The 16,752-nt window shown below is 41.4% G+C and overlaps 1 protein-coding gene across 1 annotated transcript; it reads left to right on the top strand.

The window, feature by feature from the left end:
- Window positions 1-269: 269 nt before the first annotated feature.
- Window positions 270-13,134, top strand: LOC306962400 (uncharacterized protein; the record flags this gene model as incomplete). The annotated part of the gene is made up of 14 exons (XM_079555520.1): window positions 270-560; window positions 3,000-3,202; window positions 4,743-4,880; window positions 5,463-5,574; window positions 5,961-6,147; window positions 6,451-6,592; window positions 7,244-7,399; window positions 8,589-8,644; window positions 9,163-9,338; window positions 10,018-10,418; window positions 10,952-11,048; window positions 11,339-11,532; window positions 12,688-12,782; window positions 12,869-13,134. 14 exons carry the CDS (start codon window positions 270-272, stop codon window positions 13,132-13,134), a joined length of 2,514 nt encoding a protein of 837 aa, XP_079411646.1.
- Between the last annotated feature and the right edge of the window lie 3,618 nt (window positions 13,135-16,752).

The following is a 16,752-nucleotide window of genomic DNA, read 5'->3' as shown; positions in this document are numbered from 1 at the left end:
TGGTAAGAGCACGGAGCGGTTCAAAGCCTGGTTTCAACTGGAACATGCTTTTGTGTCCTTGGGCAAGACACTTCACCCACCTTGCCTGTGTGAGTGAGTGATGGTGGTGCACGTTGGCTGCCTTGTATATATCAGTGTAACCTGGCTCTTGCTCCATCTCAGAGTGGAACAACAGGGCATTCGACCATCCTGAATAATAAAGATGCCCTCTAAATCGGTTGCACTTCATCTTTCACATACCAGATCTCTTGATGCTAAATAAAGACTATATGCACCTGTCGTGGATGTCATATCTGAAAACGAGGCGGAGGATACGTAAGTGGAGGTGGAGGCAGATCTGGTCAAACCTGTTGCAAGAATGCAAACCGCCTCTCACAGCATCTCAAAAGCTCAACGCGAGCTCAGAGCGCAGACAGATTTCGGACGCCAAGATGGAGGCTGGTACACTCCTAACACTCCTCATATCAGCGTTTTTCATACAAAGTAATCACGCGGCAGACTTCTACGGACACAGCCTGACTTTCCATCCGCCGCATAGGAGGACAGATGGGTCTATACCGGTAAGAAGAATATTGTTTTGTAACATGAATGCAAAATCACATGACTCGTAGGCCTATGTGATTTGGGCAAGAACTTGGCTTGGTGTTTTTAGAATATAAATGTCAAAATATTTAGTATGGGGATTGTATTTAAGCCTGTTTTGTCAAATCACACCAAGGTATTAGTCTTTACTGACAGTTTTGGTTCTGTTACAAACACAAGTCATTGGCTTTGCTGGAGTGTTGGGAAAGACACTACAGTTTTTGACGGCCATCTTTGAATAGTCAGCTCTCGCTCTGTTGATAGTCAAAGGAAGCTCGGATTATGGTTTAAATTAGCGATTTCAGGGGATTTTTTAATGACAGTTTGAAACAGAATAAAGACGTTTGAATTTCACCTTTGAAATGGAGACATTAGTTTTTTTTCTCTCATTTCAAGTCAAAATTTCAGCCAATAATAATTTGAAGGTAGTGAGTTTATATGTATATAAAACACATAATCGAAGAATAACAAGTAAATAAATCTGAACAAGGCGAAACTCTACAAATTACGCCTGATTCTGAATTCAAGCCATTTTCACGACTGATCTTATATCCTCTTTTGACATGTAAGTTGGTCGTGCATCATTCTCATCGTCCCCGTTTCCAAAATCAATCAAATGAAAGTCTTCATAACTGCAGCATTTATTTCAATCATGTCCATGTCGAAACTGTGCGTGCGTGTTGGTAGGTAGTTAGTGGTTGGGAGCTTGCATTGTTCGCGGTCATGGTTAAGTGCTTTAGAAATCTCGATGAACAGGATCTACTCAAGGCCTCACTATTATCGCGGCTCTCCCCAATATAGTGCTGTTTGTTAAAGAAACAGTGCAGCTAAAACACAGCAGTTGTATAATGATAATGCATATAAGTTTTGTAAAAGTGCTTCTTCCGGACATTCAAAGACGGCTTGACGTTGCATTAGCCATTCACGCCACAGCTACTTTTGCAGGACATGAGGCTGTTGATGATTTGGGAGAAACAGGAGCAATGACGCAGGCAGGTGGTTATGTGCTGTGTTTTTTCATGACATACACTGCGATTGTGATTTGCAATTTAGCTTTTGAAGTGCTGTGCAGATTTCAAACACGATGGAAGACTACATATGAATCACATGTATTTCAGAGCATGTCTGTAGAGATCCAAACAACAGGGTTAGCGGATTACAGTAAGACTCCATGGAGGAAAGATAATTAGTGTGTTTTTCTTTAAGCTTTCACCATTTGCAATCTTTTAAGCTACAATTTGGAACCGACTGGGAATGATCCTGCAACCCGACAGAATAAGTGTGTTTCTAGGCCTGTCAGGGTAATTAGTAGTAGGTAGTAGGTAGTTTGATATATGCATCCATCCATCCATCCTTTTTTTTCCCACTTGTCCGTTACCGGGTCGTGGGGGCAGCTGTTGGAGCTGCCCAAATGACATTGCAGGTGGTGGGTCCAAGGAGGGACGGCCTCATGATTCTAACCGGGCCTCATAAGGGGCTTCTGAACCAGTCTTTGTCTGACCCGTCACCTAGGACATATTTGGCATGGGAGACCCTACCAGGGGCACGAAGCCCCCGACAACAGAGCTCCCAGGATCATTCAGGTGCTCAAACCCCTCGACCACGTTAAGGTGGCGGTTCCAGGAGGGAAGTTCGATATATTGAGCCAGAAACAAATATTGCAATAAACGATATTATTGAAGACCTTGAATTGCCACAGAAACTAACTGTGAAGCTTAAAAAATGACAGTAAGCTTTGTTTACATCATCTTAAAATATCACACAATGAACATGAATACAATGTAATGCAATTGGAAACATGAGCCAAAAAAAACGACGATAAATATTGACCCAAAAATATATTGTCATTTACAATAACGATAAGTTGATATAGTCATTATCGTGACAGCCCTACATGTTTCTTTTCTAACAAGGTCTTCAGTGTGACCAAAAGAAATAGTAACTGTAGGAGTAGTTATGGTAGTAGTAGTTGTGGAAAACGTTGTGCTACTAAAGCAACCCAACATTTTGGATTTTCTCTAAAAAAGCACACACAGTCCAGGAATTAAACCCAGGACCCCATGCCAGAGTCTTGCCTAAACATGGCGTCTGAAAACGATGATCTGTAACCTGCAGAGGCGAGTTACATCTACTCAAGTACATGCATTTGAGTGTGATTTCACATTATAGAAATCAAACTATAAACAACAGATACAGAACCTTCACTCATTTTCACTCCACTTTTTGTAACTTCGGGATGTTTTTGTGGGTTGCAAATGGATCTCTGTTGAGTGTAAATAAAACCGTCATTAGGGTCGTTTTCCATTCCTCTCATTTTGCCTCAAATGACAGAAGCATCTGAACATTTAGTCCTAGTTGTAGCCCTCACAAAAGATATTAACTTTACTCAACCGCGCTGCCCATCTGGTGTGTTTCAGCTGATTCTGGTGAGCAGAGAGAATGGCCGCTCGTCCTGTGAGAGCCAGGTGTCGTACGCCTGTGAGGGCGGCGTGTGCAGCAGCCTCAACGCGGGCACAGCGCAGGAGACGGACACCGATGGCACGGGCCAAAAACGCTGGTGCCAGATCGAGCAGGAAACCACCACCGAACTCGCGGCCAACGCCAAATCTGTGTCTCTCAGGTCAGAGCAACACCGCGGGAGACATCGGGGGCCGTTTCTGGAAAAAAATCTTTCCAGATCGCAATTTTTTATTTATTTATGATGCCAAATGCAACAATGAACTGTAACAAACTTCAGAAGAAAAACAGGCCACATACTATGCACTTCAACTCCTCCCACCAAATGCATGACCCATTTCCCTGACGACAGCCACGGTGCTATAAAGAAAACATTTGCTCTCTGAGTTAAACCAGATCGAAACCCAGACTATAACAGGATGATGCCGGGGCAAAACATGGGTTGAATCAGGTCTAAAAGAGGACTAAACCCTAACTATCAGCCTGAACCGAGCACATTCTCTCCAGTTCGGCTTTACCCAAATCTAAAAGCTTCTTGACTGGAGAGCAACAGTGTAATGCCTCATTTGAAAACTAAGGCCTATTTTCTTCAATACATGTTTTCGTCATGTTTTTGTTGCTCTTGACACTCTTTTCTCACTTTTTTGTTGTGTTATTGCTGCTTTTCTGGCACGCTTTTGTCACTCTTTTGTTGCTTTTTTTTGCCGCTTTTTGTTTCGTTTTTGTTTGGCTCTTTCCATCACTTTTTTTTATGTTGCTTTTCGGCGTTTTTATCCTTGTTTTTTTTAACACTTTTTTCCAGACACTTTTAGATTTGCGTGAAGCCAAACTGGAGAAAATGTCAGGTGGTCGTTAAGACGTTAAGATATGATGAAATAAGATAAGAACTTTATATCTAGTACACAAAGATGACACTAAATGAACAAAATGGCCACTAACTGAGCAGCTGGGGGTGTAGTCCGGTGAAGCAAACACACCAACATTATTTTTGTTCTGTTTTAAGTGCCTGATTAACTATCTTTCCTGGTTTGAAGTGTTCAGTGATGTTTATTATCACTTCTTTATAGGAAATAGGCACAGAAAGTAGTTACATCAGAAGAGTTAAACACAGTGTAACCATGCTGTACCATTGGGCGAGTAAGTCCGTATTCAATCCTCAGAATATGGACTATTTCAATAATGAGGAAACCATAAAAGCCTCTTAACTTTGTTGCCAATTTAAGGTGAAACAATCCGCACTGGGGGGCTCTATAGCACTGTATCTGTAAAGTCTACCGGAAGTGAGAAACAGCTCTGGTATGATCTGGGTGTGTGGAGAGAAGTGTGGAGAGAATGAAGCCTGCCTGATGCTAAGCCTTTTGACTCAAACACGACTTTCTGGAATTAACCTGTCATAAAAAAATACTGAACATGATGTACCAAGAATGGATCTCACTCATTGTTACGAGGGATTTCAAAGCCCACAAGCCGTCTAGTCACCACAATAGCATCAAGCAAAACAAAAAAAGAACACACTGATGGCTAATAAAACCATCCTGAAGTCACACTATGTACGAGGCGTGGACCATGAGAGCATAGCAGGAGACATTGTGTATTGTGTCTCAGACTACAGGGACTGTTTCTTGTTGTACTTTTGTTATTGCTTTGTTCTGTGTCTTCTGGCTGCTCCCTGATTTTGTTGTCTCGTTCTGTCCGTTCCTCAGTGCCAACGGCTGCTGTTGGTTGTCTAACACAGAAAAGGTACAGGACTGGAGCACCATGGCTCGCATGGACCTGGCGTCTCGCTTGGACACCCACAGCATCAACCACTGCCCCGTCTCGACCACTGTCGCCTTGCTCAGGTCAGATTTACACCACAGAGATGTCCATCCAATTAGTTATGTACAATCTGTCCCTCAAGTGCAGAAGACTCTCTCTCTCATACATCTGCATATCATTCAAAACAAATTGGAACTTGTATAACTTCTCTCATGTTCTTAACAACACTTGGCCATTGATTCAGCAGAAGTCGCCAATGTGTCTCACTCCTCTGTGTGATTTGCATCGGCTCTTTGTCATTTCATCGCCTTGTTTGTTTTGATAGGAACAAACTATGCGTTTTTCCGATTGGTTAATCCGCCTGTCAATCATGCCCGTTGGAACGCTCAGAGAGACCAGTTCCCAGACTATAAGTCTTTGTATTGAAATGGAAAAGCATGTTGTCTGACTGGCCAGGCTAAAGATTTCAATTGTTATTCCCGCACGCATAAATTGTTTCTCTAAGCCAATTACTGCCAGTCAAAGGGGAACAAAAGAGAAGCAAAAACATGTCACATCATTCAATCAGGCACTCAGGGAAATAAATATGAAGCTTGTGTTTGCAAGGCCAAGCCAGCATGTTTCCTTTGGTTTATTGAATTTGTTTATTTGCCGTGTTTTTGTAGAGTGCCTCAGAACTGCTTCACCAAGGTTCGTCTCTTGGCTCACGACCCGGACGGAGATGAGGTGAAATGTCGACTTGTGACCAGCACAACAGCGAACATTGTGTTGGACGAGGTAAACCAAGCTCATTATGGCCATTTACTATTGTTGTGTGTACCCATTATTCATTTCATGCATCGAATCGGACACACTTATAAGAGCTTGACAAAATGGAAGGTAGAGAGGTCAAAATATTTACCATAGTTATACAGTTGTCTAGATGTTTTTTGGGGGGATTCAAAACTCTGTGAATCAGCCGAGGGATATAGGAATATAGGTTATTAAGAAAAAAAATCCCTCTATAAAAACAAAACAAAAACTACTACTTTGTGTGCTAGCAGAGCAACATGGTTAGTATTTTACCAATGCATACATTACATATGCTCAGTCATGCGTAGTTATTCTAAAGTGCTTCAGAAGTGACTGTAAATATAATTTCTCTGGTTACTCCTCCCCCCCAGAACAAATGCTCCCTAAGCCCCAGTGGGACTGCGAGTGTGGGGGTGCATGTCTTTGAGGTGCTGCTGGAGGACTATCCCATCAGGAGCATCAATGTGTCGTATCCGGACGGGACGGTGAAGGAGCTCGATGTGTCTGACGAGGACCTCGACCCGCTCTGCACCGTCAAAGTGCTTTTCACGCTCGAAGGTAAACGCCAGAGAGAGCTGTGTGTTGGGATTCGAGCTAGAGTTGCAGTTTTTTATGAGGAAAGCGAATTCAATTGTACAACAATGTGAAGTCCAAGCGAACTCTCTACTAGATTTGCAGAAAATAGTGCTTACTACTTACTTACTACTCTCCCTTAAACTTTGAAATGACATAGTCTAGTGTTTTGTTCTGTTGGTTTCCCACAATTCTCCATCTGTCGACTTCGTCTGCTGTTGTTATAGCTACAAAAAAGCTTTCTCTCTCCATTCCTTTTCCTAATCTTGCCCCTCTCCCACGCTGCAGTGCTGGCCCCTCTGCCCAGATGTGAGTTGGGACATGTCCAGCCCATGTTCCTGTCGAAGACGCCCTCACAGGAGGAGCTGCTCTACTCCTCAGTGGGACAACCCCTGACCTTCCACGCGGAGGCCCAGGCGCACCACAACATGTAAGCAACCTCAAAATGAACGACATTACGTTAATTCAGAGTGTTTGAAATGGACTGGATTGATTGAGCTCAGAGGTGGTCAGTAATAAAGTCAAGTTTTTAAGGATTTGTACTTGATTTGAGTAAAGGTTCTGTACTCCTTTCTACTCCGCTCCAACAAAAGTTTAAAATAGCATTTTAACAGACACTCCAGAACAGTAGGGGGCGGTATGGCGATATACTGTAAATGCCATGGACTCATGACATCTTGTTGCTGTACTGGTCATGGATCTATTATAATTTCAGTGCTCTGGCGCGATCTTCATATTTAAGTTTATCTACTACAAATACTTCAGTACTTAAACTTAAAGGCCCTATATCCTATGTATTTTCGGGGGGATTGTGGTGTATTACATCATCATAATCAAACAATATGCAATAATTGATTTCGATAATTGGCCAGACTGGATTTAGATGTTGTCAGTGTTTCCTTGAGCACCTTGAACCTCTGAAACTCTGCGCCAGAGAGTGTGAGATAATTCAAAGGAAACCCTGATAATAACGACACAAGCGTCAAGCAAATAAGGACAGGGTTAAATGGAAGCATGACATTCTCTCAGGAAATAGCCCAAATCAAAATATTGAGGGTAATTTTAAATTCTCTATTTGCAGCATTCGTGACTTCCAGATCAGCGGCCCACACGGCATGACCAAAGTGTTCAAAGACAACACACACGGGAAAGCGGAGGTGACTTTGAGCTGGACACCGCAGCTTGAGGATCTGTACAGACATGTGCCCGTCTGTTTCACCGCAGAGACGGACGAAACGTGAGTCAAACGGATTACATCCATTTAGCTTCATTTTAGATCCTTTTCAGACCCGGTTTAGCCCTGATATGACCGAGATCTAGGCCTGGTGCTGCTTGGAAGGTTTAACATTTAATGAGGTGGTACTTTTGAGAACCAGTGAATTAGGATCCATCTATTGGACATTTTCATATTCTAGAATGCACTGTACTGAGGCATGTCATTCTCAGGTACATTTACTTAAGTGAACATAATCTGAGTAACTTTTTGAAGTACTCATTCTTACAACAGTTTGATCAGACTCTTTTTTTTTATTCTATGAGAGTATTCAATTGTTTGAACTGCTGTTGTTGAAAACACTGCTGTGACACAAATCAGGCTTTTACCCCAATAACTTACTGTTACTCACTTCTCAAGTAGTATTTTTTACCACATACTTTGATTTCTTATTAATTCATTTACTTATTAATTTTGTTTTGTTAGCATTGCATTTACTTGATTAAATGTTTTGGTTACTCTTTCCACATGTGCTAATTTGCTACTTTGCATATTTTCTGCATGGATTAAAGGCCGTTTTATTAGGAAAATTCACAAATGTCTAAGTCGATCATTACCAGTGTAGGTTAAGTGGTTGGGGCTCTTGACCACACAGAATGCTAACTTCCTAGTATAGGGTAATGACTATTTCCTGTCGTGTTTTAGCTAGTCGTTAGCCGTAAATATGCAGCACAATAAAACAGTACATGAAAATATGCATCTGTTGGATCATTGATAACAACATGTTAAAAACGTTACACAAGATGTAGATACTTCACTGTGTTATAACTGCCAGTGTTAAGCCTTGATCCTAAAGGCTAACCTTAATTTGTTGCTAACAAATGTTCAAATAGAGCTACAATCTGAAAATTGTTTTGATTTTGAAGTTTGAAGTTTTAATATTATATATATATATATATATATATATATATATATATATATATATATATATATATATATAAAAATAATGTTAAGATGTTGACAGGAAGTAGTTTTTACTGGCTAACAGGAAGTTTGCCAAACAACATTCTGTGCACTGGAAAAGTGGCATATAAGACAATACGACACAGTCCATTATGTCACTACACACGACAACTTAAGCCTGCAGATAAGTAGTGGTCATTACAACATTTACTACAGTTAAGCAATTTAATCCTTTTGTTTTGTCCTCCAGCCAATCAGAGATGAGGTGTGTCGTCATAGTGGTGACCAAAGCCACCATCACTCAAGGTCAGTTCTATTTATTATGCCTATGGGTTGAAGCTGTTATAGAAAGGCTTTATGGAGTTAAAAAAAAACTATGCACCATTATCTTCAAAGAGAAAACTATTGCCAAAAAGACCTTTTTGACCTTAATATAAAAAAATATAACTGTGCATTAAAATTGAATTAGAATTGTGATCTAAACTCATTCTCAGTTATTGTCGTGGGTTTGTTAAATCACATACTTTTTGAATCTTAAATTTGAATTTGGAGTAAAATTAGATGACAGCGACTGGAGAGGAAAGCATGATGTCTAAGCCGAGGTTTATTTCAATAGTCGAATGTAACTCGTTCAAGAACCTCATCAGTACTGTAAAGGCTATATTTTAGTATGTTGTTTGTTGTAATGTTTTTGAACAATTGTAGTTTTTGTGTACAGTAAATAGACCAACCTCTTGTAACTATATATGTAAGTGATGGTTAGCGTGAAGCCGTTTTAGCTGTTGATCGTTTACTTACTTGATCAAATGTATTGTGATATACAGGAAAAGCTGACGTGGCCTGCGAGGCCAACAAGATGACGGTGAGCCTGGAGATAGCCTCGATGCCAGGAATCGATAAGAACTACCTGATGCTGTTGGACAAGTCCTGCTCTCTCACCTCCAACAGCACACACATCATGGGCACCATGTCCTTCGGCGCCTGTGGGACCAGAATTCAGGTGTGTTATTTGCTTTTCTATCCTGGTAAAGCAAAGCAAAGCGCCCTACAGAGAGTACACAAAGACAGTTATGTATTATTAGGCCACAGATTTGCCTGTTTGTATGATTTGCTGTTGTTAAAGGTCCTGTAGCTATAGTTTCCACATTTTCAACAGTGACAGAAGGAAATGCTTGGTCAAAACTCCTTTCTAACTTTCCTAACACATTCCCAGCATCTTGATTGTCAGAGAGGATGAGTTTGTGTGTGACTGAACGGCATTATACAGTATTTGCGCCGCTATTTTATTCACACAGTGGACAAAAATGACCTGCATTCAATGAGAACGATGAAGAAGAGCTATAGAAATGCAAGCGATGATACAACGCACATAGGAATCTCTGTGCTGCGCGAGGAGACTTCATGCAAGGCCAGCTCACACAAACGTTAAGTTCAAATGTCCTGACAAAACAATGGTGCCATGCAGTGTTCCCTGGAGCCTGTGGGGCAGCGAAACCAATTATTAAACTGTTACAACTAAACTTATAGCAAAGGCTGTACTGTCACATCCTCACAACCTGCAATGCACACACAACAAAATGTTTAAAGCACAAATATTGGGAATGTACTTTGAGTATTGTGAAAGGTTCTCAAAATAAAACTCAAACAGTTCTGATGATTCTGTATTTGCACATTTTCAGGACAAGGGTGACTACATCGTCTTCTCCAACGAGATCGACTCCTTTGAACTGCCCAGCGAAGTCATCACCCGACGGAAGAGGGTGAAGATCGGCTTCTCGTGCCAGTTCCCCAAATTCATCAGCGTCTCCACCTTCTTCAACCTCCACCAGGACGACTACATCTTCACAGAGTCCACGTTCGGCAGTTTCGGATACACGTTTGAGATTTACAAAGACGAAAATTTCACCAAGAAGGTCTTGGCCGACGAGTACCCGGTGCAGGTGAAGCTGTTCCAGATGATCTTCATGAGCATTCAAGCCCAGTCGGATCTGGAGGATGTGACTCTGTTCGTACAGTCGTGCAAGGCCACGCCGGACAGCAACCCGGATAACAGCCTGTCCTACGATCTGATCAAGGATGGGTAAGTCTGGAGCGGTTAAAGCCGCACGGTGGACCAGTCCAGGTTAAATGTGATCAAACTTTCTCCTAATGCTCAGCGAGACATCGACAATGTTATTTTTGCAGTAATTTAAAGGAACAGGCCACTGTTTTTCCATACTGAGATATGTTCTTACCTGAGCTTAGACGAGTTGATACGTACCTGTCTGGTTTTTGTGCGTGCCCGTGGAAGAGCTTGGTCGCTTTCAACTTCACCCCCGTTTGGAGCTATAGGAATATGTTGGGAGAGGCCAAATGCTAGCAACATCTTTGGTCGTTTTGCGTGATTAGGGGCACGCACAAAGACCAGACAGGTACACATGAGCTCGTCTAAGCTCAGGTAAGAACATATCTCAGTATGAAAAAAACGTTGCCTGTTCCTTTAAGCTGCTTTCCTTTTTCGCATGCTCAGAAATCAGGAGTTAAGACTTACTTTTTACATCTCACATTATTCGAACTACCTGGCAGACTGAAGGAGTTACCGTGAGTTAACTCTATGCTCCTTGTGTGTTGCAGCTGTAAGAAAGATGAAACGTTGATAGTTAAATCGTCAGAAGAGACAGCCTACAATTTTGAAGTTCAGGCCTTCAAGTTCAATGGAGACTACGACCAGGTAAGCCACGCATTTCCCTGCAACACCAACAGAATCTCCTCCATGATTTTCAAGCTATTTAACTTTCACTTGGTCTGGGGGTCCGAGGGGTTACTAATGTTGCGGCGTTTGGTTTGCAATTCATTGTGTTTTGATCCAATCCATCCCAGTGGCTAAATGCCCGTGTGATTGTCCTAAAACTGTTTAACTGTGTGAGTAGTTCAGGTAGTGCGGGTTTAAAAGGAGCCAGTTTATTGTGAGGGAACACAAGGATTCATTCGCTATTCTGATCCTGTGGCTCTCCTCTGTAGGTCTACATCACGTGCTCCGTCATCCTGTGCGAGAAGGACAGCCCGTACTCCAGGTGCTCTCAGGGCTGTGTGGAAAACGCCAACCAGGCCAGACGCAGGCGGCGGCGAGGGCTGGCCAAGGAGACCGCGGACCACCAGATCACCCAGGGGCCCTTCCGCTTCGTGGGGGACGCCTTCCCCGATAACGATCAGAGGTGGGCGTTGTGCCTCCACACGAAATCACTGAGGTCCTCATCTGAGCACGATTTACACATCTTATAAGATAGCCTGAAACAAAAACATAAAAAAATGACTTCCTTCTTAATTCTCTAACTTCCTTTCCAGCCTTGTTTTCATCGTGATTTATTATTATTATCGTTTTTAAGTATGGTTATTCCCACATCGTGCAGCTCTAATCTTAATTGAGTTTTATCTATAATACTTGGCACTTGAGTAATATCATTTGAAGTATAAATATTCTAGGGGGTCATCAAGGGGATCAAGGCTAAGGCTAAAATACGAGTCCAGGCTGGAAAATAACATATCGCTATTTGTGGGCATGCTAATATGATACTTAAAATTCCCTGTATTACAGTTTTAGAATCCCAAATTTGTAATATGTAACTGAGGGAATACTGCGTGACTGAAAAATATGAAATTTAAAGGAACAGGCCCCAGTTCTTCCATACTGAGATATGTTCTTATCTGAGCTTAGACGAGTTGATGCGTACCTGTCTGGTCTTTGTGCGTGCCCATGGAAGAGCGTGAGAGCTTCCAACTACACCCCCGTTTGGAGCTGTAGGTTACATTGGGAGGGGCCAAATGCTAACAACATCTTTGGTCGTTTTGCGTGACTGAGGACACGCACAAAGACCAGGCAGGTACACATCAACTCCTCAAAGCTCAGGTAAGAACATATCTCTGTATGGAAAAACGGTGGCCTGTTCCGTTAAAGTAAAGTTAAACATCATTTCTCCAGCACGACTCTAACCAAATCTAAAAGCTTCTTGAATAAAGCGTCGTCACAGCGACAAAAACAAGACGTATATGAACGAAAGCAATGAAAAAGTGATGTAAAAGCAACAAAAAACGTGTCAAAATAGCACAAAAATAAGAGGAAAGAAGTGAGCAACAAAGAAGGCGACAAAAAAGTGATGGAAAAGCAACAAAACACGGACAAAGATTTTTCCACCGTGAGGAAAAATCTTTGATGAGTTTTGTTGGTCTTAGCTCTCAAATGAGGCTGTGAGCTCCAGTCGAGAAGCTTTGAGATTTGGGTAAAGCTGAACTTGAGGAAACGTGCTCGGTGAAGGCGGGTGTTTAGAATTGAATTGCTTAAATGTTTTGTCTTGTCTACCCACCTCCAACAGTGAGGCGGCCTCGGGATTCGTGGCTGAACAAGAACCGAAGACCGCAGCTCCGGTGGAAACGAAAGTCCGGGGGAAAGCCAACGTTCAGGCAACAGGTGAATGTTTAAACGGACTTAAAGGATCCTCAAAGTAGCTCTCTGACCTTTAAACGCTGACATAGATGTGCACGTTTTCGTTCCAGTGAACAGTTCCTCCCCCCTTCCTTCTTCCCCCACCACGACGCCTGCCGTCACCTCCGAACTCATGGACGCGGGCGACTGGGGGCGCAAAGATGAAGGGTTTAATTACCGCCACATACGAGACCTCCTCAGCTCCCACATCGCCACTGCAATCTTCTCCTGCGCCTTCTTCATCTCCGTCATCGTCATGGTCATCCTCGTGTGCCACTTCACCAGGAAGAAAAGAGCGGAGGACATGAAAACGCTGCTCGACGCAGACGAAAACTAGACGCTAGACTTTTATCTATCCAAATATATACACTACAGCTAGGCCTATGCATCGATAGTATAATCTGCACTTTCATTCATACTTGTAAACGTTCTTATGAAGGAGTCTCCGAAATAGATCATGAAGTTTCACCAAAAATAATGTGTAAATAGTGTTTTGTTGTTGAAGTTCTAGTACTGTCCATCGACCACTATGAATGTGGCTAAAAGGTGATAATAATACAAACTTTTACCGAAAAAACCCCCCCCATTTTTATATTCCTGACTATAAATACATTTTCATAAAGAGCTGCTCTAATTGGATTTCATCTAAGTAAAGACCGCTCTATAATTATATACGTATTTATTTCTATCTGCTGTTTCCAAGTCCACTTAAAACCTGACACTGTTTCCACAGTGCACTGACCATAAATCATTCCTAGCACCGTCCATGACTCGCCCGACCAGCTCCACCAGCGCTCGCTTTTGTAAAAACAAACTGGAATTTCTACTTGTGTTCGTGTTAGTACCATTCCTGTAATTGTGTAGCATGTATCTAAGTGCAAAGTGCAATATTTTAGACCGAAGATTGTTTGCTACTTATGGAATCCTTAAAAATCCATGAATTAAGATGCGTATTTATAGGGAAATTAAACATCTCAGGCAAAAATGCAATCATTGTTTGACATGTAAAAGCATTTTTTCATAACTCATTTGTCATCTATCTTTATTTATCTTTTTTATGGACTCCATAATAGTAAACATACTAACAAGTTGAGATGCTTCATATTTGTAATGATTGTAGTGACTTTATTTGTTCCCCTTTAATCTACAAATGCGACTGCTATTAGTTTATTTGGGGAAATATCTTAATATATTCATTAACATACACATTTTATCTGAAACTAAAAAACAAATGGGTTGTAAATATAAAAACAGACCATACTTTCAGTTTTCACTGTCTGGACTTCTCTGCTTCGGAAATAAATCTATTAACAAATTGCGTGTGTTTGTTTCATGCTAGAAGAACAAAATGAAAGATTATTCAATTAACCAATTAAAGAAGTATTAAGTAACTCATGCCCCCAGAGGCCATAAGCGCCACTGCAGGTGTCGTAGCATGTTTTTTTACTCATTAATTGTCCATGAGGGTAAATACTACACTGACAGAAAAGACAAAGACGGATATTGTACATCCAGTCACTCAATAGAGATCTTTTTTTTTTACTGAAACTTGGCTGTAAATACTGTCTAAGTGGCGCTAGCCTGCAGTTAGCTTTGCCCGTTAGCCTCTTAGCTTCTTCATCGTGATTCCTATAGTGTGTATTCATGGCCCCTGCCCGGTCGCAGCGAACTTGCAATTGTGGTTTTCTGACCAGAGACACCAGGGGGAGATGAAAGACCCCCAATCATCCCATTAAAGGAACAGGCCACCGTTTTTGCATACTGAGATATGTTCTTACCTTAGACGAGTTCATTTGTACCTGTCTGGTCTTCACGGATAAAAAGGGGAATTATATTGTAAGACCTTTTTATCTGCTTAGAAAATCCACATTGTTTAATTTTGTGTAACTATACTTTATCGTGCAACACTTCACGTAACCATGTTTAAATAGGGAAAACGTGGAAGAGCTTGGTAGCTTCTATCTATAGAGGAGAGCAGGAGAGGCTAAATGCTAACGCCGTCTGTGCTGTGTTTACGTGATTGAGGGCACGCGTGAAGACCAGACAGGTACAAATGAACTCATCTAAGCTGAGGTAAGAACATATCCAGTAACGTAGCAAGGGTACCAAGGGGCCCCAAGCAAGAATGTTGGTAGGGGGCCCTCTAGTGGCCGCCCTATGTACTGCGCTCTGGGAGAGGACGTCTTGTGGGCAGGAGTTGGTCACCTGGCAACTCCCATAATGCAGTTCTCTGCATAAGTTTCCCTCAGAACAGAAAGCTGACGTTCTTTAGGTCATAATAAACTGGTTTCACTTAATATAATAAAATAAAATAATAAGGATGGGGATAAACACAGCACATTAGTGGAGACATGATGTAATTAGCTCCAAACTCTTATATGTATTGTATATCAAGCGTTTGATGCGAGTTTTAAAAAAAAGTTTCAGTTCACAGGGGCCTTTAACACCTGCTGTATTTTTATTTTATTTATTTATTAATTTCAGTCACGTTAGTTACATGTTTTCACATTTCAACAACTGTACATGATTTTTTGTATTAACCCCAGGGGGACTACAGAAAGGATTTATTAAGGTAAACAAGTTACTTAGTACTGCTTTAAACAATGCTATGTTATGTGAGTACGTATGTGAGTGCTGCCCTCCTGTTGTAGCTTTAGGTATTGCATAAAGAGAGAAGAACTGAACACTGCCCGGCCCCAAAAAATAAAGCCTGATTTATTTTATTTTTTTGTAGTTATGGAATTTGTTTTGTTCTCCTTAAGTATATTGTAAACTAAACTGTGGGGAAAACACTGTAGATCTAATTATAAAGCATTTGTATCAATTGCATGAACTTGCAGGATAGTTTTCCAGCATTCTTGAGAAAATGACCCTAAAAAGTGACCCCGTGAAATGTGCCTATAAACATGTCCCTGTGAAGAATTGGGGATGCTACTGATATGTGTTAGGAAGATTAGGGAAGAGCTTGTACCCCCACCAACATTTCAATTTAGTGGCTTCCTCTTTAAAGGGCAAAGGAAGGGGACACAAACCAAACAATTTCAACAAACATACACATGGATTATTGGCACCCCATGTCCAGACTTTAACCCCAATAAAGATCCCTGTGATGTGCAGGAGAAGGCTTTGCCCAGTGGTCCGACTCGCCCATCGTTGATAAGCTTTTGGTGAAAAATACTACAAAAAGGAATGGAAATAAATGTTTTGATACTGCAGAAGTTCATAGAAACAATGCCACAGCGAACACGTGTGAAAGGCAGCCTAATATAAGGACCAATGCGACTAAGGGGGTAAAGGGTTTAACCAGGGCCCAGAGCAAGAAGGGACCCTCAAAACGCCTTCATCATATTTAAGAACTAGCTGTTTGGGCCTAATAAATTACCTCTTGTGCTAAATCTCTGCCGAGGTAAACTGCAAAAGGAAACAGCACAGTTTAATCTGATATCATTGAGAACAGAGCATTCTTCATGGCCAGTCGAGGAAGAAATTCTCAAAGCGATTAGGAGATGCAGAAACGCGATATGTTCACAGCTACCAAACATATCAACTGAGGGTTCTCAAAGAGCAATAGTAGTAGAATGCGGGGGGAAAATGAAGTGAATAACTATAGCGATAATTTGAAAAAAGAGGAACATTTTCAAATACAATTGCAGTGATTGATGTTTCCACGATGCGACTTATTAGTAATTGCATTGTGCAGTTTCACCACCAGATGGCCTCAAAACTACCACATAATACAACTCAGAGCACGGTCTATCTTCACCAAAAAGGCAAATGGCTTTGTCACAGGTGTAAAAAGGACAACACGTGTCAAATTAAGCAGAATGAGAGAGCAAAAGGCTAAAATTCAGACCAGATGAAAACTTCTATAATGAAATGAGAGGAGCTTCAATGATGGTAATTCACACACTGCCCACAGAAAAAGAATCTTTAAGTAACTTGATCGTCTTTCTTG

The sequence above is a fragment of the Gobius niger genome (genome assembly GCF_951799975.1).
Source record: "Gobius niger genome assembly, chromosome: 4".
Lineage (NCBI taxonomy): Eukaryota > Metazoa > Chordata > Actinopteri > Gobiiformes > Gobiidae > Gobius > Gobius niger.
This window is presented reverse-complemented; position numbering and strand designations above follow the sequence as displayed.